Consider the following 26,273-nt stretch of genomic DNA (forward strand, 5'->3'; position numbering starts at 1 on the left):
CCCACTCTGGGTGTCATTACTGCCATCCCTGTGTCACTCAGCACTGTGTAGTCAGGATACATGGCAGCACCATCGCAGGGACTGTCTCAGTGGGAGGAGATAATGTAGGGAGCTTTTCTCGCAGTCACTGCTGTCTCTGCATTAGGAGATGTGTGAAGTGGGGTGTAAGTGCTGCCACAGGCAGATATACAGGCAGGACTACTAATTGCCAGCCTTGAATCTCTGCTGCTACAAAAGGAAGAACCTCTACAACTAATTACTAAGTGGGGACAATGACTGAGCCCAGCAGCAGGAAAGAGGGATTTAAAAAATGCAGGAGTGCCACTTTCAGCATTGATGGCTTTAGCTTTACCATAGGTAAGAACTTGGCTATCATTATTATGTTCTGCCTTAGATCCTTCATGACTGATTCTCAGTTCTTTGTATGTCTATTTTATATCATCCAGTTTTAGCAGAGTATATGCTTTCTTCTGTTAACCCTTACAGTATAAATCAGTGCTGCTACAAGCAGAACCAGAATCTCTTCTGATAAAGCAGAGGAAGTCATAGAGAAAAAAAATAACATTTTCATATATTATATTACTATTAGGGTCCCCTTACTTTCAGCGTTGCAAAAAATACCTGATCCTAGGTGTGTAGTACAATAATGAGATGTGAAAGTTTGTGAAGTTTTCCAAAAACTGCTTTGGTTATTAGTTGCCTGTGTACCACGGACTTGATGCCAGTTTATGTATATGTATATACACCCATCAAATGCCATGTACTTGTAGATCCGGCCCATCTGCAGTGCCCCAAAGTGAAGTGATGTGCAATTCTGTCTCTGGGTATACACTGAATAAGGTGCCATATACAATGCTTGTTTGTGTAACAGTGTGTCCATGACGGCTCAGAATGTTTGCTGCTTGTCACATGTCGGTTTTAATAGTGTCCTTTGTGTATTGACTTTAAATAGCAGCGTCCCATTTGTATTGTTTGGTTATAAACAAACATACAGTAAATATATATATATATATATATATATATATATATATATATATATATATATATATATACTAGCTGATATACCCGGCTTCGCCCGAGTTAATTTGGTACTGGTGTTTATCTGGTGTTCACACGGAAAATCTTATGAAGTCGTGGTTACTTTAGAGATACTGAGGAAAAACACATGTTCACCATTTTGCATGGTTCTCTGCGTTACCCAGGAAACACCACGTGGAGGTAACCATGCGACGTTTCCTTCATACAAAATGACATCAGGAAGTGAGAGAATTAGATTACGTACATAAAATTTGGACACTAATTCTTTTGCGCTTAGAATTCAATAATCGAGTTGGGACCCATTAACTTTTCATATTTATGACACAATCAATGCTTGTGCCAAATTTCATGTTTCTACAACATCGGGAAGTTGGATAACTTTTGGCGAGTCAGTCAGTCAGTCAGTCAGTCAGTCAGTCAGTCAGTCAGTCAGTGAGGGCTTTCAGCTTTATATATATAGACTAGCTGATATACCCGGCTTCGCCCGAGTTAATTTGGTACTGGTGTTTATCTGGTGTTCACACGGAAAATCTTATGAAGTCGTGGTTACTTTAGAGATACTGAGGAAAAACATAAGTTCACCATTTTGCATAGTTCTCTGCGTTACTCAGGAAACACCACGTGGAGGTAACCATGTGACGTTTCCTTTATATAAAATGACATCAGGAAGTGAGAGAATTAAATTCCAAGTTAATAGGTCCATCAAGTTGGGACCCATTAACTTTTCCTATTTATGACCTATTCAATGCTCGTGCCAAATTTTAAGTTTCTCTGACATTGGGAAGTGAGAGATTTAGATTATGTGCGTTAAATTTTAACGCTAATTCTTTTGGAGAACTTTTGGCGAGTCAGTCAGTGAGTCAGTCAGTCAGTCAGTCAGTGAGTCAGTCAGTCAGTCAGTCAGTCAGTGAGGGCCTTTTTTCTTTATATGCTTCCACATATTCACATACACACATTAATTTTGCCCACAACTTGCTAGTTTGAGCTGGTGCTACAAAGTGTTCTCTGAGCAATTAGAACGTCTCTCTTGCCATTAAGGTAAACACATAATTGCTGCTGTTTTCTGCTTTGACAGACAATCGCTCCTGGTTTAAACACTCTTTGGGATAAGCTAAAGTTTTATTCCAGCAGCCCAGCGCTTCCACCTGCCTTGCAGCCACTGAGCTATTCATGTTGGATTAATTAGGGTGTTGGCATGCACTGTCAAATCTCTGTTTAAATTGCCTGCTTGTTCTGATTTCTAAGGTCTCATTATACTCTTGTAGAGGTGGCACCCCGACTACTCAGAGGCACAGCTGCCTGCTGCTTTCCATGCCCTAGGATTGCTTTGAGAGTACATAGACATTCACTATATCAGATAAAGGTCTTCATCAAATAAAGCAATATTGGCAAAGCAGGATAGAAGTGATTGTGTACAGCATATGGGCTTTATTTCAGCAGTGACTGGATTACTACAATCATTCATGGTTTAATGTTCACTCTAAATTAGCTGTAGTTAGATCTGTTGTGTTCAGAACATATTGGTGTTCTTTCATACTCTTACTTAATGAGGTTTCATGCTCAGTGTTCTGCAACCATTGGTAGAAAAAGATAAAAATCTTTAGATGAATGTGGAATTTTGTTATGACAACTTAGCATTAAATGGCGCTGATATTCTTTATAAGCATTCCTCTGAAGATCACTGGATGAGCTGCATGTAAGGCTCTTTGAGCTTCGTGTGCTTCATGTACTTCATGTTACTGCTGTCTTTATGTGACAGGTGAAAGACAAAATAGATATACAAATTAAATGTTATCTCTAAACGAGATGCTGTAGCGGTGCCAGAAGGCGTAGAAGACATCATCCTCAAGGCTAAATACCAATAATGACAGCTGGGGCCCTTTAGTGCGCTCAATACTTGTGCTCTAAGAAGACTGATGTAGTATAATACTGTTGATATTGCTTTTTATCACAAAGTCATAGCTATGATTGTCCTGGCAAATACTTATCAAATATTTAGAAGTTCAGTTTCCATATTAAATTCTGCTATGGAAAAGTGACCCACTTGTTGCCACAATGAATTCCCTGCCAGGAATCCAAAAAAGGAACCTTTTGCAGGGACCGAATTAGACCGCAGGACGCATCCAAATCCATAGCTGTGGAATTCCACACCAAAATCCGCAGGTCTAACTGTAGATTGTGAAGTGGAATTGCAGGTTTTAAGCCATTTTCAATTCCACATCAAAATGGCTTGTGGGGCATCATGCAGCCTATCCTGTTCTTTGTGAAAGTTCCCTAATAATACAGTCTGCACCAGTGTAATTTGTAACAATCAGTTAAAGGACTTGTACCAGAATATCTGTTTGATAAGACCCCCTCCAATCTCAAGAATGGGGATTCCATGTCCTGCAACCTTTTACAGGGTTACTGCACCCACTACAGTGAGGAGGAGACTAAATGCAATGCTGGTCGTAGAAGTGCACTATTGCTCCATTTACTTTCAATGGAACTGCTGAGTAACCATTGAAATGAATGGAGCGCTGACAACGCATGCTCAACCAGCACTCCATTTAGAGTGACCTCACTTCTGGGGGAGAAGCGACCCCTGCAGTAACAGTAGAGTGGGACAAGGGAGTCCCGTTCTCGAGATTGGCAGAGGTTTCAGCAGTGGGACTTCCACTGACCAACGAGTTATCCCCTATTCTGTGGCTAGGGGAGAACATGACATTTTGGTAAACCCCTGTAATGAAGACATCCCCAGAAGATGATGTCATGAGATACAGTTTGCTGTTACTTCTGTGATCATTGGATTTTTTGTTGGAGAATTTGTGTGTTATTTCTACAACTTCCATTTTTTTGTAGAAATCTTTTTTGGTGTTTTGTATATAATTAAAAAGATGATAGTAATAATAATATCACTGCCATGAAATAATGCTTCTACTTTGCAGGAAGTAGTTAAATTAGCCATGAAAATGTAGAAACATATGTGAGGCTTCCTTCACACAAGCGCATAAATGGTGACGTTTTTACGGACGACTGATATACGTGACCATCTGAGACATTGGTTTCCAATGCATTCGTTCACACGGGCGAATATACGATGCGTAAATGGACCATACGCGACCATACAGGTGCCTATATATAGGCATTGGAAGGTATCCCGAGGATTTTTAGAGAGTGATTGTTTTCCGGGGTGCAAAGAAAACATCACTCCCGTTCGTGTGAATGGGCAAGAAAACGCGATTGGGGAAAAATGTCCATTTATGCAATTTTACGGCGCAGCCAAGAAAACGCAGAAGCGCACTTGCTCGTGTGAAAGCACCCTGATGCAGTGTATGTAACAGGAGATCTGAAGAAAAGACTGAAGGCTACAGAAGACATGTAGGACAGTGTTGTGTGCGGAGCGTATTTTCCTCACTGGTATACTGAAGTAACAATAAAGAATTACAGAAACACAAGCAAAGGGCTTATTCACACTTCAGCATTTTTCATCACTATTTTGTGAGTTAAAACCAGGAGTGGAGCGCTCAGAGAGAAGGTATAATGGAAAGATTTGCATTTCTTCTGTATTTTGGACCACCTCCTGGTTTTGGCTCACAAAATGCTGATGAAAAATACGCCCCTGTAAATAAGCCCTCAAATTAGTACATGTTTGCCAGCCGAACTCGCCTTTTAAATTTATATGTTAACCCCTTAAGCATGCGGCCATGTTTGCTTTCATTTTCCTTTTTTATGCTCCACTTTAAAAAAATCCTAACTCTTTTATTTATCCATTACCGTTGATGTCTGAGGGCTCGTTGTCGTTTGCTGGACGAGTTGCATTTTTGCAGTTCAGTGGCACTATTTAATGTGCCATATAATGTACTGAAAGACTTAAAAAAAATTCTAAGTGGAGGGAAATGGAAATAAAAAATGAAATTCTACCATCTTTTGGTGCTTGTTTCTACAGCCTATGCACTGCAGCACAAATGACATGATAGCTTTATTCTGTGGGTCATCATTACAATTACTATAATACCAAATTTATATAGTTTTTTTTTTTTTTTGCTCAATTACATTTAAAATATATCTTTGGAGAAAAAATTATTTTCTGCCACCATCTTCTGACCGACACAACTTTTTTTATTTTTCTCTCAATATAGTCGTGCAATAGCTCATTTTTTGTGGGTTGTCCTGTGGTTTCTATTCGTACCATCCTGGGGTGCATACGAGCTTTTGATTACTTCTTATTACATTTTTTCTTGGAGACGGGGTGGCCAAAAATCGCAATTCCCCCGACCCCCCTCTATACAAACCTTGAACCTTCATGATGTAAATGTATGTCGTGGAGCGGTAAGGGGTTAACTCTACTACAATATGGTAAAACTACAGTTTGGAGTTGCAGGTTGAGGCATGTTTCATATCTGCAATAGAGTCATGAGTGTAATGGAAGACTGCTTAGCACACCATACGCTAACAAAGCAGTTTGTATGATAAAGTAATTTCAAAGATGCTAAGGCCCTAAATGGCACTGAACTGATTTAGTCCGCTTTCAGACAAGCATATTTTTGCGCCATATTAGGTTCGTGGTGAGGGCCCCATAATATGTTAATCTACAGGGCTAATCATATGGCAGTTTTTTTTTATGACCATTTATTATAAAAGCAGCATGATCTGTTTTTTTGCATATCTGCCTCCATATTGGTATTATTTTCTATTGGGCGGATACAGATCAGTATATACTCAATATAAAATAATAAAAATGCGAAAGCAAATACGGATGATAAATTGATGACATACAGATGTGTTTGAAACGTGTGTAATATGGATCCCTATTACTGATGCGTTTTATACTGCTAGCCCATGCATAGCCTCCCCTGACTCCTTTAAATGTGCCATCTGGAACTGCCAGTCAGCATGTAATAAACTCCCCACCATCCACGACTTTTTACTGCTAAATCTTTAAGTCTGCTCGCTCTCACAGAAACGTGGATACAACAGTCTGACACAGCCTCCCCTGCTGCACTGTCTTACAATGGCCTGCAGTTCTCCCATACCCCGAGACCAGATGACAGGCGTGACGGAGGAGTAGGTGCTCTTCTTTCCCCGAAATGCACCTACCAGGTCATTCCTCCTGTACCCTCACTCACGTTTCCATCATTTGAGGTACATACGCTACGGCTTTTCCGCCCGCTGTCCATGCGAGTAACAGTTATCTATCACCCCCCAGGTGCTGCTCGCCTGTTTTTGGACCACTTTGCTGCCTGGCTCCCCCACTTCCTATCCTGTGAAATTCCAACCCTCATCTTAGGTGATTTTAACATCCCCACTAATGACCCTAACTCCCCATCTGCCTCTCAGCTTCTTTCGCTCACCTCCTCCCTTGGTCTCTCTCAACTCACAGCCTCTCCCACTCACAGGGAGGGCAACACTCTTGATCTAGTCTTCTTCCGTCTCTGCTCTGTTTCCAACTTCATTAACTCCCCTCTCCCGCTCTCAGATCATAACTTCCTCTCTTTCTCTGTCACGCTCCCTAACATCTCTCCAGACCCAGCTACCTACCGTACCTACAGGAACCTTAAGGCCATTCACACCCAGGACTTTGCTGAATCCCTACAGTCCTCTCTGTCCCCCATCTCTCTCCTCGCCTGCCCCAACCTGGCTGCCACTCACTACAACACCGCTCTCAAACATGCCCTGGATGAAGCGGCGTCCCCCAGAACCCGAGCCATTCGATGTAAACGCGGCAATCCTGGCTCACACCTCAAACGCGCTTCATCCGGCGGTGCTCTAGAAGTGCTGAACGGCTGTGGAGGAAATCGCAAACGTCCGCAGACTTCCGGAACTACAAATTCATGCTCAGAACCTACAACCTCGCCCTCCACCATGCCAAACAAGTCTACTTCACCTCTCTAGTCTCCTTATTATCGCACAACCCTAAACGGCTCTTTGATACCTTTCACTCCCTTCACAGCCCAAAACCGCAGCCCCCTGTGACGGATCTCAGTGCTGAAGAGCTGGCTGCTTACTTCAAAAAGAAAATAGACGACATCCGTCAGGAAATAACTTCCCAATCCCAGACTAGCCCTGACCCTAGTCTTGTCAGCACTGCATCTAGCTCCTGCTCACTATCTGTACTCAGACCAGCGAAAGAGGAAGAAGTCTCCAAATTGCTCTTCTCTGCTCGCCCCACCACCTGCGCTAGCGACCCTCTCCCCTCACACCTCCTCTGTTCCTTCTCCCCAGTGGTCATCTCCCATCTCACCGCTATATTCAACCTCTCTCTGACCTCTGGCATCTTTCCCTCTTCTTTCAAACACGCCATCATATCCCCACTGCTAAAGAAGACGGCTCTGGACGCGACTGATGCTGCCAACTACCGACCCATCTCAAACCTCCCCTTCATCTCCAAACTACTAGAATGCCTGGTTTACTCTCGCCTTGTAAGCTATTTATCAGAGAACTCTCTCCTAGACCCCCTACAGTCTGGCTTCCGACCTCAACACTCGACAGAAACTGCCCTTACTAGGGTATCCAATGACCTACTGACAGCCAAATCGAGGAGCGATTACTCCCTACTGATCCTCCTCGACCTTTCTGCAGCATTTGACACTGTTGACCACAAACTCCTCCTCAGTATGCTTTGCTCCATCGGCCTAAAGGACATTGCCCTCTCCTGGTTCTCCTCCTACCTATCTGACCGCTCTTTCAGTGTCTCCTTTGCTGGCTCTACCTCCCCTCCTCTTCCCCTTGCTGTTGGGGTCCCCCAGGGCTCGGTCCTCAGCCCCCTTCTCTTCTCTATCTACACAGCCCCTATTGGACAAACCATCAGGAGTTTTGGCCTCCAATACCACCTGTACACTGATGACACCCAGCTATACACCTCTGCCCGTGACATCTCTGCACCCTTCCTCCAAAACATCACCAACTGTCTGTCCGCTATCTCTAACACTATGTCCTCTCTCTACCTAAAACTAAACCTCTCTAAAACTGACTTACTGGTATTTCCACCCTCCACTAACCGCCCTCATCCTGACATCTCCATCTCAGTGTGTGGCGCCACCATAACTCCTAGACAACATGCCCGCTGCCTTGGGGTCATATTTGACTCTGATCTCTCTTTTACCCACCTACATCCAATCTCTGGCCCGAACATGTCAGCTGCACCTCAAGAACATCGCAAGAATCCGCTCTTTTCTCACTGTGGAGACGCTAAAAACGCTTACTGTCGCCCTCATCCACTCCCGGCTCGATTATTGCAGCTCGTTGCTGATCGGCCTCCCCTGCACCAGACTCTACCCTCTCCAATCCATCCTGAATGCGGCAGCCAGGCTCATCTTCCTGTCCAGCCGCTACTCGGACGCCTCTGCCCTGTGCCAGTCACTGCACTGGCTGCCTGTTAAATACAGAATTCAATTCAAACTCGCTACCTTCATCCACAAAGCCCTCCACAGCGCAGCGCCACCCTATATCGCCTCCCTCATCTCAATTCATCAACCAGCCCGGGCTCTCCGCTCTGCTAATGAAACTCAGCCCCTTTCATTCGAACTTCTCATTCCCGCCTCCAAGACTTCTCCAGAGCAGCACCTGTCCTCTGGAACGCACTACCAAAGGCTACCCGAGCAATCCAGGACTCGCAGAACTTCAGGCGTGCTCTAAAAAGGCACCTCTTCAGGGAGGCATACCGCATTCCCTAAACAAACCCCTCTGTACTCCGCCTGATAACATGCTCCCTGACCTACTGACTGCAATCCCTGCTAGCCATCATAAACCGCTCCTGCAGTCACACCGTTTCTGCCGTCACACGGCTAAATGTCTGACCATTGTCTATGTGTATAACATTGCTCACTCTCCACCTCGCCATACCGTGCACATCTCCAGCCCTTTACCTTCTGTATCACCCCATTACTTGTAGTATGTAAGCTCGTTGGAGCAGGACCCTCACCCTTACTGTTCCCATCAGCTGATTACTATGTAACCGTGGTTCTGTAATGCTTGTATTTTGTCTTTCTGTATTCACCCTGTCTATGTAAGCGCTGCGGAATATGTTGGCGCTATACAAATAAAGTTTATTATTATTATTATTATTATTATTACTCTCGTCTGAAAGCGGCCTTAACAAATATTGGGCTCATGATTAGTTTAGGGCTCCGATGGAGCAGCTCGTAGTGGTCCGTTATCACATAGCTGGACAGTCTAGAAACACAGAAAACTGACAACAGAAAAAACCCCACACGCTCCATCCGGTTTGCCCGTATATTATTTCCTTTTTCCTTCTTAGGAGAGACCTATCTAATCCCCGGCAGCTTGAATTCATTTATTGTTGACTTTCCAACTACATCTGCTAGGAGTTTGTTTGTAGGGACAGTGACGGGCACTCCCGCTCCCTGTTACTGCAGTGGGATGAATTGTCTTCTTTGTTTTGTGTTATTGTTTCTTTCTTGTAACTGTTGTGTTTCTTTAAGAAGAGTGTGCGGTGTCAGAGCTGGGGAGCGTTCCTCTCGCGAGATTTGTGAGGGTAAGAGGGACGTTCGGGACAGGCCTATGGCCAGTATGAGAAGACATGTCGAGAACGAAGGAAGCTGCACTGTCTAAAACCAGTGAGCGAAATTATCAAGAACGCACCTATCATGTTTGCCCGAAAATAAGACCCTGTCTTATATTATTTTTTGCCCCAAAAGAGGCACTAGGTCTTATTTTCAGGGGATGTCTTTATTATACTTACCTAGCAGGCTTTGTTCGGGTCCTCCCTCTGCTCTCCAGAACACCGGTGTACTTTCTGCAGTCCTCGGCCACCCACAGAAGATTGCTGGGATTTATGAATCCCGTAACCAGGAAGTGATCTTCTGTGGGTGGTCGAGGACTGCAGCAAGCATGCTGGAGCTCCAGAAAACAGCCAGAGGACCCGGACTGAGCCTGCCAGATAACGTATTGTTGTTTTTTTTATGTAATGCAGCTAGGGCTTATTTTCAGGGTAGAGCTTATATTTTTAGCCTCCACAAAAACCACGAAAAATCAGGGTAGGGCTTATTTTTGGGGTATGTCTTATTTTCAGGAAAACTGGTTAGTTCTGACCTATGCTTCCATAAGAATTGGACTGTGATACAGGTGAGGGATAACTTGTTGATTGGACTGTTAACCTATTAAAGGCCTTATACAGAACACATTTTTCCATCCCTGCCACTTTTACCTGATTGCCTGTCACTCTCTGGAGGTTTTCTCTGTATATCGCAGTTATTTCCATGCATTGCAATTCCTTGTCTGATGCTTATCAGGCACGATCCTGATCATGTAATTTTTAGGTTTCACTCTCACACCAATCCCATAGTGCATTAACACAGCATTAGCTACAGGTTGTACCATTTCTGCCTGCTGGGTGGACAGTTTAATTATCATTACCTTCTATATTTACCTAAATAAGCTACAAACTATAAGTATACAGTCAGGAGGATGAGTTATGATCTTCTCTATTATAACTGTGTGACAGGAGCTGTGTAATCATCATCAGTAACTGTGATAGGGGAGTCAGTAACCCCCTTTAAGCAGTTTTTGTGGTAGTGTCAAAGTCACAGCATCACACAGACTGACAAAATAAATACTTTCAGACAGCGTAACCCCAAGTAAGTTAGAAAGTAGATCACATGACCATGAGAAAAAAGGAGCTTGGAGCTTCAGAAAGGAACAACTAACCAAAGCGATTCAAGCTCATTTATATATATATATATATATATATATATATATATATATATATATACTAGCTTACCCGTCGCGCGTTGCTGCGAAGACAGACATACATACATACATTAGTTTTTATATATCTAGATAACAACCAATCACAGCGCAGCTTTCATGTTACATCAGTGGTATAATATATGACAACCAATCGCAGCGCAGCTTACATGTTACCTCAGCTTTATAATATATAACACCCAATCACAGCGCAGCTTTCATGTTACCTCAGCAGTATAATATATAACAACCAATCACAGCGCAGCTTTGATGTTATCATAGCAGTAAGAGAAATAGCAACCAATCACAGCGCAACTTTTATTCTGCCTCAGCAATATAAAAAATAGCAACCAATCACAGCGCAGCATTCATTTTACCTCAGCGGTATAATATATAGCACCCAATCACAGCACAGCTTTCATGTTGCCTCAGCAGTATAATATATAGCAACCACTCACAGCACAGCTTTCATGTTACCTCAGCAGTATAAGAAATAGCAACCAATCACAGCACAGCTTTCATTTTACCTCAGCATTCTCAATATCCAACAATTGTCTTGCGAAACATTTGGCGGGTGCATCATTTTGTAGTTGGACACGCATCCCGTTGCTTGTAATGCCTTTTTTCTTTCGTGCTTCAGATGGAAATCAAACGATCTTTGTCTGGAGGGCATAACTGTCAACAATGCTCGGACGCATCGTAGGATAGTTGTACTATGCCAGTAATCTTCCCAGGAGTGTACTCAACAAGTTCCCAAAGTTTCATGGCAATTGGATGAATGGTGTAGTAATGCATAACGGACAGACAGACATTAATTTTTATATATATAGATGACATCAGGAAGTGAGAGAATTAGATTCCGTACGTAAAATTTGACGCTAATTTTTTTGCGCTTAGAATTGAATAATCGAGTTGGGACCCATTAGCTTTTCCTATTTATGACATAATCAATGCTCGTGCCAAATTACATCGGGAAGTGAGAGAATTAGATTCTGTACGTAAAATTTGGACGCTAATTCTTTTGCGCTTAGAATTGAATAATCGAGTTGGGACCCATTAACTTTTCCTATTTATGACATAATCAATGCTCGTGCCAAATTTCAAGTTTCTATGACATTGGGAAGTGAGAAAATTAGATTCCGTATGTAAAATTTGGACTCTAATTCTTTGATGCTTAGAATTGAATAATCGAGTTGGGACCCATTAACTTTTCCTATTTATGACATAATCAATGCTTGTGCCAAATTTCAAGTTTCTATGACATTGGGAAGTGAGAGAATTAGATTCCGTACGTAAAAATTTGGACGCTAATTCTTTTGCGCTTAGAATTGAATAATTGAGTTGGAACCCATAAACTTTTCCTATTTATGACATCTTCAATGCTCGTGGCAAATTACATCTGGAAGTGAGAGAATTAGATTCCGTACATAAAATTTGGACGTTAATTTTTTTTGCGCTTAGAATTGAATAATCAAGTTGGGACCCATTAGCTTTTCCTATTTATGACATAATTGATGCTCGTGCCAAATTACATTGGGAAGTGAGAGAATTAGATTCTGTACGTAAAATTTGGACGCTAATTGTTTTGCACTTAGAATTTAATAATCGAGTTGGGACCCATTAGCTTTTCCTATTTATGACATAATCAATGCTCGTGCCAAATTTCAAGTTTCTATGACATTGGGAAGTGAGAGAATTAGATTCCGTACGTAAAATTTGGATGCTAATTTTCTTTGCGCTTAGAATTGAATAATCGAGTTGGGACCCATTAGCTTTTCCTATTTATGACATAATCAATGCTAGTGCCAAATTTCAAGTTTCTATGACATTGGGAAGTGAGAGAATTAGATTCCGTACATGAAATTTGGACGCTAATTCTTTTGCACTTAGAATTGAATAATCGAGTTGGGACCCATTAGCTTTTCCTATTTATGACACAATCAATGCTTGTGCCAGATTTCAAGTTTCTATGACATTGGGAAGTGAGAGAATTAGATTCTGTACGTAAAATTTGGACACTAATTCTTTGGCGCTTAGATTTGAATAATCGAATTGGGACCCATTAACTTTTCCTATTTATGACATAATCAATGCTCGTGCCAAATTTCATGTTTCTACGACATCGGGAAGTGAGAGAATTAGAGGCAATGATGGAAATCGAACGATCTATGTGGGGGGGGGGGTAACTGTCTACGCTCGCACGCGCGCCATTTATCATAGGATAGTTGTACTATGCCTGTAATCTTCCCAGGAGTGTACTCAACAACTTCCCAAAGTTTCATGGCGATCGGATGAATGGTGTAGTAGCGCATAAAGGACAAACAGACAGACAGACACACACACACAGACTTACATTCAATTTTATATATATAGACTATGGGGATAGCAACATAATGAATGAAAAAAAATAAATCACTGGAGTGGCCCTTTAAAAAGCGTTCTGCAGCATACTTGGACTTTAGTTATGTGGTCACAACCTGTGAGTCCCATCACAATGCCGCTCAATGTACCCTATGCTGGAGGGAAGTAGGAATGGATGTTCACCCGAGAACAGGTGAAATTGTACCCCTGTCCTTCAGGCTGTTGCCCGCATTATCACCCCCACCTGGCTGGACCATACCCCTTCTCTGCAATCTACTCTCTGTCATTATGTCGAGTGTTTCCATAGTAACAAGGACACAGGGACATTTCTATAGCAACAGGGGGAGGAGCTATTTTCACAGGCTGCAGGCTGACAGATCTGCAGACACTTTAATATTGAACTCTACAGTCTCTGCCTCTCCAGCATGTGAGTATGTGTCTGTGTGTATGTGAGCACACATTACACACCCATTATAGTGGGTTTACTAGTAGAGATGAGCGAACGTACTCGGTAAGGGCGATTTCGCAATCGAGCGCCGCGATTTTCGAGTACTTCACTACTCGGGTGAAAAGTACTCGGGTGCGCTGTGGGTGAGCCGGGGTTGCAGCGGGGAGTGGGGGGGAGAGGGAGAGAGAGAGTGCTCCCCCCCTGTTCCCCGCTGCTACCCCCACTCCCCTCTGCAACCCCCCGCCCCACAGCGCACCCGAGTACTTTTCACCCAAGTAGTGAAGTACTCGAAAATCCCGGTGCTCGATTGCGAAATCGCCCTTACTGAGTACGTTCGCTCATCTCTATTTACTAGCCATTTGGCCAGCATGTCTCCATATGCCTGATTATCCTGGGATAGCAAAGGGGCGGGCATTCAGATACTGCCTCTTGTTAACTCGACCAGAAACATTGCAATGCAGCATGGAAAGTCATGGCAAGGAAGTCAGGACAGTGGACTACTAGTAGAATGATAGGCTTGCTACACACGCCCTCCCTAAAAGTAGATTGCAGAGCAACAGAAAAATGGGGAAGAGCGCCTGAAAATCAGAACTTACAGCAGCACATGGTGTATTTTAGAAAACTTGTTGAAAACTCAAATACACTTTAAGGGCTCTTGCACACTTGTTTTTTTTTTGCACGTTTTTTTCAAGTGATATTGCTGCATTATCTTTATGCAAATGTCAATGGGACGTTCTAATGTTAAAAACGCATTGCACAAAAAAGCGCAAGTTTGTGCTTTGCGATTTCTGTGCAATGCGTTTTTAACATTAGAAAGATCCATCAACATTTGCGCAAAAAAACCCGCAGCGGTATGGCGTGAAAAAAACGCGCATGAAAAACGCAAGTGTACAAAAACCCTAGTGCTAAATATATGGCAGGAATCTACACTAAAACACATTAGAGCAGTATTTTGTGTGATCCTAGGTATACTGCTTGAAGGTCTTTTCACATGGTGCAGTCAAATTGTGATTTATTGCAGCAGATTACAGTGAAAACATGGCAAAACGTGGTGTGCCCACAGTGAATGAATAGACTAACAATTTGAAGTACAATGTACATTCATCTAACCATAGTAGATAGTGTTTATGTAATGTTCTCCTGATTGCACCAGGAGAGCGCCTCATAAGCAGGTACTCTATTGCCATTGGGAATAGTTGAGCAGTCATTAACTGCAAGACATAACTCTTTCCACCTTGGAGAGTAAAGCTGGCCTTCGGGAAGTGTGGAAGAAACAAGTCATACATCTCTATAGTAACATACAGTATTATGCAACACATAGAATAAAGCTGAATAGTTACAGAGAATTCTGCATTGTAAGACTTCAAAGATGTGTTTAGCACATAACAGCTCTAATTACACAGGTCTGCGATGAAAAAATTGTAGCATATTTAATTAGTGGGTTTAACAGTATTTTTTGTGCTGATTACAGTAAAAATAGTGAAAAAACTCCATCACCCCTAGATAAGTCACAAATTTCACCTGAAATTTTCTTATTTTCAGGGTTTTTCAGGTTCGGTACGACAACGAATCTAAACTGTCTGCTAGGCGTGACCTTGACTGCAGTCAGTGACTCAGTGTGGAGCCAGCCACTGTGGTGTACGCATCAAAGTTTTGTGATACGGTATTTAGAAGAAAGGGCTACTAGAAGATGTGTCAACTCTCCTAACTGTTTCTGTTATATTTGTGGGTCTTATACCGTCAAGACGCAACAAAGGAACATTTCTAATTTTTGGTATGAAATTAGGGGACCAAGATAAATCTTGGGCTCCCCATATAGTGTGTTCTGTGTGTGTTGAAGAACTGAGACAATGGTTTCAAGGTAAGAAGAAATCATTTCGTTTTGGAGTACCCATGGTTTGGAGAGAGCCTAAAAATCACAGTGATGACTCTTATTTTTGTTCTTGTTCAGTGCAAGGTTTCAATTTAAAAAACTGGAAGGACATTTCATACCCAACCAACATACGTTGGGCTATTCGCCCTGTTCCTCATGGACCTGACTTGCCTATTCCTTCACCTCCGGATACCCTGGACAATAATTTAGACGATTTAGACCAAATGTCACATAGTAGCAGCGATAATGGTGACAGCTATGATCCAGGTACCAATGACCCTGAACTTTTCTCTCAATCAGACTTGAACGATTTAGTACGAGATCTGGGCCTACCAAAGGATTCAGCGGAAGTGTTAGGGTCTAGACTTAAAGAAAGACATATGTTAGCCTCCGGTGTTTCATTTTCATGGTATCGACTTAGAGAAAAGGAATTTGTCTAGAGATGAGCGAGCACCAAAATGCTTGGGTGCTCGTTACTCGAGTCGAACTTCCCGCGATGCTCGAGGGTTCGTTTCGAGTAACGAACCCCATTGAAGTCAATGGGCGACACTAGCATTTTTGTATGGGACCTATGCTCCGCTAAGGTTTTCATTTGTGAAAATCTGGGAAATTCAAGAAAGTGATGGGAACGACACAGAAACGGATAGGGCAGGCAAAGGGCTACATGTTGGGCTGCATCTCAAGTTCCCAGGTCCCACTATTAAGCCACAATAGCGGCAAGAGTGCCCCCCCCCCAACAATTTTTACTTCTGAAAAACCCTCATTAGCAAGGCATACCTTAGCTAAGCACCACACTACCTCCAACAAAGCACAATCACCGCCTGCATGACACTCCGCTGCCACTTCTCCTGGGTAACATGCTGCCCAACCACCCATTTCAGTAATAGTAGCAGTCAAGACAGGCCCCAGTAACAATTCCAAAGCAGCAGTATAGGCGGAGCACAGTATTAGTTCCATTTCAGTAGTAGTTGCAGTCTAAACAGGCCCCAGTAACATATCACTAGCAGCAGTATAGGGGGAGGACAGTATTAGTTCCATTTCAGTAGTAGTTGCAGTCTAGACAGGCCCCAGTAACATATCACTAGCAGCAGTATAGGGGGAGCACAGTATTAGTTCCATTTCAGTAGTAGTCACTGGCGTACGGTGGGGGGGAGCAGGGGTCGCAATCGCGACCCGGCCCTTGAGCTGAGGGGGCCCAGGGGACCGGCGCCATCGGCCGCATGATGGCTTAGAGGGGAGGAGGGAGTGGAGAGGAGAGAGACTGGAGGCAGCGCCGCAGGTCGGCAAGAGCAGAGGGGAGGGCTGTTACAACTGGAGTCGGCAGCCAATTACAGGCTGCAGACTCCCGCGGCGCGGCCCTCCCACTGATAGGCTGCAGCTGTGAATGGTCACAGCTGCAGTCTATCAGTCTCTGCCGACCAGCGATTACCAGGGGGAGCGGCTGGTGCGGCTCTACTCACCTCCGGAGCGCTGGATGCACAGGACCTGGGAGAGGACCTGTGACTGCAGATCACATGACCAGGCTCTGGTCATGTGATCAGCCTGGTCATGTGATCAAAAGACGGGGGACTTTCCATTACAGGCTGCCCAGAGACTGCTGCAGAGGTGAGTAGAGAAGGAATTGTAATTATATATGTATGGCTGGTATAAGTTATACCAGCTGTATATATATAATTATATACAGGAAATACACAGGTTACACCATCATGGGACATACCACTATATACAGGGGGATATACATCCAGTGTATAGAGATATGTCCCATGCTGGTGTAACCTGTGTATCTCCTGTAATAAGCAGCCCCCCAGTAATAAGCAGGTCCCCCCCAGTAATAGGCAGCGCCCCCCCAAGTAATAGGCAGCCCCCCCCCCAAGTACTAGGTGGCAGCCCCCCCCAGTAATAGGCAGCCCCCCAGTAATAAGCAGCCCCTTCCCCTGTAATAAGTAGCCCCCACCCCACCCCAGTAATAAGCAGCCCCCCCCAGTAAGCAATCCCCCCAGTAATAAGCAGGTCCCCCCCAGTAATAAGCAGGTCCCCCCCCAAGTAATAGGCAGCCCCCCCCCAAGTACTAGGCGGCAGCCCCCCCCCCAGTAATAGGCAGCCCCCCAGTAATAAGCAGCCCCTTCCCCTGTAATAAGTAGCCCCCACCCCAGTAATAAGCAGCCCCCCCCAGTAAGCAATCCCCCCCAGTAATAAGCAGATCCCCCCCCCCAGTAATAAGCAGGTCCCCCCCAGTAATAACCAGCCCCTTCCCCTGTAATAAGTACCCCCCCAGTAATAAGCAGCCCCCCCAGTAAGCAACACCCCCAGTAATAAGCAGGTCCCCCCAGCCAGTAATAGGCAGCCCCCCCCCAGTAATAGGCAGCCCCTTCCCCTGTAATAAGTAGCCCCCCCAGTAAGCAACCCCTCCAGTAATAAGCAGGTCCCCCCCAGTAATAGGCAGCCCCCCCGTAATAGGCAGCCCCTTCCCCTGTAATAAGTAGCCCCCCCAGTAATAAGCATCCCCCCCAGTAAGCAACCCACCAGTAATAAGCAGGTCCCCCCAGTAATAAGCAGCCCCCCCAGTAGTAAGTAGCCCCCCCAGTAATAGGCAGCCCCTTCCCCTGTAATAAGTAGCCCCCACCCCCAGTAATAACCAGCCCCCCCAGTAATAGGCAGCCCCTTCCCCTGTAATAAGTAGCCCCCAGTAATAACCAGCCCTCCCAGTAATTGGCAGCCCCTTCCCCTGTAATAAGTAGCCCCCAGTAATAACCAGCCCTCCCAGTAATTGGCAGCCCCTTCCCCTGTAATAAGTAGCCGCAACCCCCCCCGTAATAGGCAGCCCCCCAACCCATATACTTACCTCCTCCCTGCTGTCGCTCTCTCTCTGCTTGCCCTGACGTCAGCCCGGAGCGCTTCCTCCCCGAGTCTTCTGCTGTGGAACTAATGAGCAGGGGACTCAGGGTGGAGAATCCTGGCTACACAGACGTCCGTGTGTGCGCCGGAATCAGCGCGATTACCAGCGGGGAGCTGCGGCGCCCCCGCTGGTAATCGCTTCAATGGTCAGCGGCGTCGGCACACCGCGGGCCACATAGCACAAGGCAGCGGGCCGGATTCGGCCTGCTGGCCTTGTGTTTAGAGCAAAAGTTCCCGGCGGTGCCGCGGATCGGTGCTAAACACCCAACGGCCCGGCCCCGATCCGCGGACCGGCGGTTGGGGACCCCTGGTTTAGGTAACACTGCTGTCCGCTGGTGGAGAAGAGAAGTCTGGGGAAATCCAGGCTTTGTTTATCTTTATCAGTGTAAGCCTGTCGGCGCTGTCAGTTGACAGGCGGGTACACTTTTCCGTGATGATTCCCCCAACCGCACTAAAAACCCTCTCTGACAAGACGCTAGCCACAGGGCAAGCAAGCACCTCCAGGGCATACAGCGCGAGTTCAGGCCACGTGTCCAGCTTCAACACCCAGTAGTTGTACGGAGCAGAGGCGTCACGGAGGACGGTCATGCGATCGGCTACGTACTCCCTCACCATCCTTTTATAGTGCTCCCGCCGACTCAGCCTTGACTGGGGAGTGGTGACACAGTCTTGCTGGGTGCCATAAAGCTGGCAAAGGCCTTGGAGAGTGTTCCCCTGCCTGCGCTGTACATGCTGCCTGATCTCCGCGCCTCCCCTGCTACCTGGAGCTCGGAAATGCGCCTTCTACCACTAGTGCTGTCGGATGGGAATTTTACCATCAGTTTGTCCACCAGGGTCCTGTGGTATAGCATCACTCTCGAACCCCTTTCATCTTCAGGTATGAGAGTGGAAAGGTTCTCCTTATACTGTGGGTCGAGCAGTGTGTACACCCAGTAATCTGTAGTGGCCAGAATGCGTCTAACGCGAGGGTCACGAGAAAGGCATCCTAACATGAAGTCAGCCATGTGTGCCAGGGTACCTGTACGCAACACATGGCTGTCCTCACTAGGAAGATCACTTTCAGGATCCTCCTCCTCAGGCCATACACGCTGAAAGGATGACAGGCAAGCAGCATGGATACCCTCAGCAGTAGGCCAAGCTGTCTCTTCCCCCTCCTCCTCCTCCAAAACGCGCTGAGATATAGACATGAGGGTGCTCTGACTATCCAGCGACATACTGTCTTCCCCCGCCTCCGTTTCCGAGCGCAAAGCGTCTGCCTTTATGCTTTGCAGGGAACTTCTCAAGAGGCATAGCAGAGGAATGGTGACGCTAATGATTGCAGCATCACTGCTCACCATCTGGGTAGACTCCTCAAAGTTTCCAAGGACCTGGCTGATGTCTGCCAACCAGGCCCACTCTTCTGTAAAGAATTGAGGAGGCTGACTCCCACTACGCCGCCCATGTTGGAGTTGGTTGGTATTCCACTATAGCTGTACGCTGCTCATAGAGCCTGGCCAACATGTGAAGCGTAGAGTTCCACCGTGTGGGCACGTCGCACAGCAGTCGGTGCACTGGCAGATTAAAACGATGTTGCAGGGACCGCAGGGTGACAGCGTCCGTGTTGGACTTGCGGAAATGTGCGCTGACCCGGCGCACCTTTCCAAGCAGGTCTGACAAGCTGGGGTAGCTTTTCAGAAACCGCTGAACCACCAAATTAAAGACGTGGGCTAGGCGTGGCACGCGCGTGAGGCTGCCGAGCTGCAGAGCTGCCACCAGGTTACGGCCGTTGTTACACACGACCACGCCCGGTTGGTGGCTCAGCGGCGAAAGCCAGCGGTCGGTCTGCTCTGTCAGACCCTGCAGCAGTTCGTGGGCCATGTGCCTCTTCTCTCCTAAGCTGAGTAGTTTCAGCACGGCCTGCTGACGCTTTCCCACCGCTGTGCTGCCACGCCACACGACACCGACTGCTGGCGACGTGCTGCTGCTGACACATCTTGATTGCGAGACAGAGGTTGCGTAGGAGGAGGAGGAAGAGGAGGGTGGTTTAGTGGAGGAAGCATACACCGCCGCAGATACCAGCACCGAGCTGGGGCCCGCGATTCTGGGGGTGGGTAGGACGTGAGCGGTACCAGTCTCTGACTCGGTCCCAGCCTCCACTAAATTCACCCAATGTGCCGTCAGGGAGATATAGTGGCCCTGCCCGCCTGTGCTTGTCCACGTGTCCGCTGTTAAGTGGACCTTGCCAGTAACCGCGTTGGTGAGGGCGCGTATAATGTTGCGGGAGACGTGGTCGTGCAGGGCTGGGACTGCACATCGGGAAAAGTAGTGGCGACTGGGAACCGAGTAGCACGGGGCCGCCGCCGCCATCATGTTTTTGAAAGCCTCCGTTTCCACAAGCCTATATGGCAGCATCTCCAGGCTGATCAATTTGGCTATGTGCACGTTTATCGCTTGAGCGTGCGGGTGCGTGGCGGCGTGCTCGCGCTTGCGCTCAAACAGTTGCGCTAGCGACGGCTGGACGCTGCGCTGAGAGATATTGCTGGATGGGGCCGAGGACAGCGGAGGTGAGCGTGTGGGTGCAGGCTGGGAGACGGTCGTGCCTGTGTCCTGAGAGGGGGGTTGGATCTCAGTGGCAGGTTGGGGCACAGGGGGAGAGGCAGTGGTGCAAACCGGAGGCGGTGAACGGCCTTCGTCCCACCTTGTGGGGTGCTTGACCATCATATGCCTGTGCATGCTGGTGATGGTGAGGCTGGTGGTGGTGGCTCCCCAGCTGATCTTGGCGCGACAAACCTTGCACACCACAGTTCGTCGGTCGTCTGCACTCTCAGAGAAAAACAGCCACACCTTTGAGCACCTCGGCCTCTGCAGGGTGGCATGGCGCGAGGGGGCGCTTTGGGAAACAGTTGGTGGATTATTCGGTCTGGCCCTGCCTCTACCCCTGGCCACCGCACTGCCTCTTCCAACCTGCCCTGCTGCTGCACTTGCCTCCCCCTCTGAAGACCTGTCCTCAGTAGGCTTAGCAAACCAGGTGGGGTCAGTCACCTCATCGTCCAGCTGCTCTTTCTCCGAATCCTCTGTGCGCTCCTCCGTCGGACTTACTGTCCTTACTACTACCTCACTGATAGACAACTGTGTCTCATTGTCATCGTCCTCCTCACCCACTGAAAGCTCTTGAGACAGTTGCCGGAAGTCCCCAGCCTCATCCCCCGGACCCCGGGAACTGTCCAAAGGTTGGGCATCGGTCACGAAAAACTCCTCTGGTGGGAGAGGAACCATTGCTGCCCAATCTGGGCAGGGGCCGGAGAACAGTTCCTGGGAGTCTGCCTGCTCCTCAGAATGTGTCATTTTCATGGAGTGAGGAGGCTGGGGGGAAGGAGGAGCAGCAGCCAGAGGATTCAGAGTTGCAGCTGTGGACGGCGTAGAAGACTGGGTGGTCGATAGATTGCTGGATGCACTTTCTGCCATCCATGACAGGACCTGCTCACACTGCTCATTTTCTAATAAAGGTCTACCGCGTGGACCCATTAATTGTGAGATGAATCTGGGGACCCCAGAAACTTGCCTTTCTCCTAATCCCGCAGCAGTCGGCTGCTATACACCTGGACCAGGAGCTCGGCCTGTGCCCACACCCTGACTTGGGTCTCCGCGTCCTCGCCCGCGTCCACATCCACGTCCTCTAGGCCTACCCCTACCCCTCAGCATGGTGTATTGCGAGTAGAGCAGAAACAGAACACTGTAATTAAATGTGCCGCTTATTGGCCTGTGGTTGGAGGCTGACTTCGCTTACGGAACGCACAGCAGAGCCAGGAAACAATTATGCGCAAGCCTGTAGTCAGGCCAAGGTGCGTATGACTGAGCTACTGGAAATCACAGGACAGAACCAGTCAAGTGGCCAAATGTCAGTGGTAGGCCTTAAGTATTTTGCTTCAATTTTTTAAAATGGTGAGGTGAAAACACAGACAGACACCGTATGCAGCGTATATATATATACTCTTTCCCTCTGGCGGGATGACGGCGGTCATGTAACGGACACAGCAGAGCCAGGAAACAATTATGCGCAAGCCTGCTGTAACGCTTAGCTGGGTAATAATGAGCGACTACTACCCCCAGCAGACACGCAGTAAACTGTACACGGTCACAGGCTTGGCTGGGTAATAATGAGCGACTACTACCCCCAGCAGACACGCAGTAAACTGAAGACGGTCACAGGCAGCCCAAATATAGTATTTTTTTCCAATTTTGGGGGAAAAGCCCACTGCCTATATAGCCTGTATATGGATTTCCCTGTTGGAGGATGACTGTGGTTATTGAAAGCACAGTGCAGCCAGAAAAAATTATGCGCAAGGCTGGGTATTAATGAGCGACTACTACCCCCAGCAGACACGCAGTAAACTGAAGACGGCCACAGGCAGCCCAAATATAGTATTTTTTACCAATTTTGGGGAAAAGCCCACTGCCTATATAGCCTGTATATGGATTTCCCTGTTGGAGGATGACTGTGGTAATTGAAAGCACAGTGCAGCCAGAAAAAATTATGCGCAAGGCTGGGTATTAATGAGCAACTACTACCCCCAGCAGACACGCAGTAAACTGAAGACGGTCACAGGCAGCCCAAATATAGTATTTTTTTCCAATTTTTGGGAAAAAGCCCACTGCCTATATAGCCTGTATATGGATTTCCCTGTTGGAGGATGACTGTGGTAATTGAAAGCACAGTGCAGCCAGAAAAAATTATGCGCAAGGCTGCAGTAACACCTAGCTGGGTATTAATGAGCGATTACTACCCCCAGCAGACACGCAGTAAACTGAACACGGTCACAGGCAGCCCAAAGATTTTTTCTTCTAATTTTTTTGAAAAAGCCCACTGCCTATATAGCCAGTATATCTCTTTCCCTGTACCACTGTCCCTGCCTCACAAGTACTGCCCCTATACTCCGTAAAATGACTGCAGACTGGGGACGCTATGGTCTGCAAGTCTGATATACAAAAAAAAAAAATTTGCAAAACTGCTAAAAGCAGCCTCAACAGTACTGCACACGGTCAGATGTGGCCCTAAGAAGTTGGGGTTCTTGAAGATGAAGATAACAGCCTAACACTCTCCCTATAGCAGCTACAGCAAGACGGCACTTTCCCTAATGTCTCTCAGCGTGTATCTGTGGCGAGCCGCGGCCGGCCCCAGTTTATATACTCGGGTGGCACCTGATCTCCCCAGCCCCTCATGTAGGGGGGTGGGATAGGGCTGGAACTTCACAGGAGGAAGTTGTAATGCCTTCCCTGTGTTACTATTGGCCAGAAAACGGCGCAAAATTTTCTGGGAAGAAAATGGAAGTGACTCAAACACCGCGTGGTGCTCGTCTCGAGTAACGGACATCTCAAGTACCCTAATACTCGAACGAGTATCAAGCTCAGACGAGTACGCTCGCTCATCTCTAAATTTGTCCCTTTTTTTTTACACAAGAGGGTGAACTAGTTTTCTGCAACAATGTACCTGGAATCATGGAAATGTTCAACATAACGTATGACCCAGAGGAATGGAGACTTTTCATAGATTCGTCAAAAAGGAGTTTGAAAGCTGTACTTCTTCACAATGGTAACCAATATGCTTATGTGCCTGTTGAACACTCAGTCCATTTGAAAGAATGCTACGAAAATCTTGGGTTTGTTCTTAATAAGCTCAGCTACTCTGACCATAAATGGTCTCAAAGAGTAGATCCGCGCCACCACACAGGGATCCGAAATGTAAAATAAGGGGGTTTTTTACTCACCTGGTGCAAAGCGGGATCTCCACCTCGGGGAGAATAACCCGCTTGCACCGATGATCCCCGGTCGCCTGTAGAACTATAGATGTTCTTCCTGTGCAAGATCCCCAAGAATCCTCAAAAAGAGGAGATGCAGCAGTAGGAAAAAACCCCAGTTGGTAATGCACCACACAAATGGGGAAGAGAATAAATATAGCTGCGATAGAAAAATCCTCCTGCGCTCTTTTACGGGGGTTTTTTGCAATCCAATAAGGGAAACTATAAAGTCTCCACAATAGGGAAAATATATTTAATTGTACAATTGTACATAAAAAACATATATAACATGAAAAAGTCCTGCAACGCGTTTCGACACTAATATCAGTGCCTTTTTCAAGCATGACACATTAAAATAAACATCACTATTTATAGGGTTACTTACATTTCATGATGACGGAGTCCGGAGTCTGCATCGTGGGACGCCAGTCTCTCCCTCGCTGACGTGTTGATCAGGCGTCGGGTGATTGAGTATGACGATACGGTGGAATTACGCCATTTACGCAGCTATGTATAAAGCTATGCAATTTTCGTAGCAGTGTCCGTACGTGCTGAGATCCGGACTCCGAATTTCGAGGTAACGGAGCCCGGAGTCTGCATCGTGGGACACCAGTCTCTCCCTTGCTGACATATTGATCAGGCGTCGGGTGATTAAGTATGACGTTACTGTGGAGTTACGCCATTTCCGTAGCTACGTATAAAGCTACGCAATTTACGTAGCAGTGTCCGTACGTGCTGAGATCCGGACTCCGGCTAATGAAAAGCACATTAAAACTATGCTAAATAGCAGTGTACCTACAATGTGTATAATAAATCAATGGACTATTTGTGGGGATTTGAAAGTTATTTCCATGTTACTAGGTCAGCAAAGTGGTTACACAAAGTTTCCATGTTTCCTCTGTGAATGGGATAGCCGTGACAGGAAACAACACTATGTCAAGCAGACCTGGCCAATCAGAAAGGCTCTTATTCCTGGAGTTAAAAATGTTGAAAGACAAAGTTTAGGGGATCCTAAAAAGATCTTACTTCCACCACTTCATATCAAATTGGGACTAATGAAACAGTTTGTGAAAGCATTACACAAAGAAGGAGAGTGTTTCAAGTATCTTTGTGAACAGTTTCCTGGTCTATCAGATGCTAAGCTGAAAGAGGGAGTCTTTGTTGGGCCTGACATAAGAAAACTTTTAAAAGATGAAATCTTTGTCACTAAAATGGAAATGGAAGAAAAAAATGCCTGCAATTCATTTAAACTTGTTGTAACAGGCTTTCTTGGAAATAAAAAAGACCCAAACTACAAAACCTTGGTTGCTGAATTGTTACAAAATTACAAAATCTTGGGCTGCAACATGAGTGTCAAAGTCCATTTCCTTCACTCACATCTGGACTACTTTCCAGAAAATCTTGGGGCTGTAAGTGAGGAACAAGGAGAACGTTTCCATCAAGATCTAAAAGAAATGGAGCGCAGATACCAAGGTCGACGGAATGTCAACATGATGGCAGACTACTGCTGGATGTTAAAAAGGGAAAATTCACAAGAACACAGCCGAAAAAGTACCAAAAGAAGCTTTGATGGAAAAAGAAAACGTTTTTACAAAGACTTATAATAACTTTGCAACACATGTGTATCACTATTATGCTTATTTTAGCTAGGTATTGTTGTTGGGTTTTTTCTGCTTTTACTTCATGGTAAAATAATAAAAACAAATAAAAAAGTTTCAGTTTTTTTGTATTTTTTCCAAATACTTCAACTTTATTTTGTAGGCAAGCCTTACGTGATAGAAAAAACCCATGTCATTTTTGAAATCTGTGCAAAAAACTACATAAAGATGATTTAACAAAATCAAAACAATTTTTTAAAAAGTTTTTTTTGCAGACCTGTGTAATTTGCTAATTAGAATTTCAGCTTGGAAACATGAAGAGCAAAGGAGAACTTGGGCTTGAACCCTTGACCTTCATATTAACAATGCTTTCAAGAAACTGAATGAAACTGCAGTGAGAAAGTAGTACAAATGCATCTGCTGTTGTGTAACATGATTCTGAGAGATCTTTCTGGGGGTTAGGCAGTGATAAAAGGAAAAGCAGAGAACGCTTCAGTACATTTCGGATCATCTAATTTTAACACTGAAAATTGTCCTAAATCGTCTGAGCGCAAGAGAGTTTATTCAGGCTAAGGCTTGGCGTGGGAGCACGCTATTTT

At 45.8% G+C, this 26,273-nt stretch overlaps 1 protein-coding gene across 1 annotated transcript in view; it reads left to right on the forward strand.

Annotated features, from left to right (window-relative positions):
* Nucleotides 1-201: 201 nt before the first annotated feature.
* The window catches only part of PDE1C (phosphodiesterase 1C), a 779,225-nt gene continuing 753,153 nt past the window's right edge, over nucleotides 202-26,273 (forward strand). The window contains exon 1 of the mRNA XM_066584468.1: nucleotides 202-357. Coding sequence (XP_066440565.1) covers nucleotides 273-357 — 85 coding nt within the window. The 5' untranslated portion in view covers nucleotides 202-272. The remainder of the gene's footprint in view (nucleotides 358-26,273) is intronic.

Source organism: Eleutherodactylus coqui, chromosome 12, assembly GCF_035609145.1.
Source record: "Eleutherodactylus coqui strain aEleCoq1 chromosome 12, aEleCoq1.hap1, whole genome shotgun sequence".
Lineage (NCBI taxonomy): Eukaryota > Metazoa > Chordata > Amphibia > Anura > Eleutherodactylidae > Eleutherodactylus > Eleutherodactylus coqui.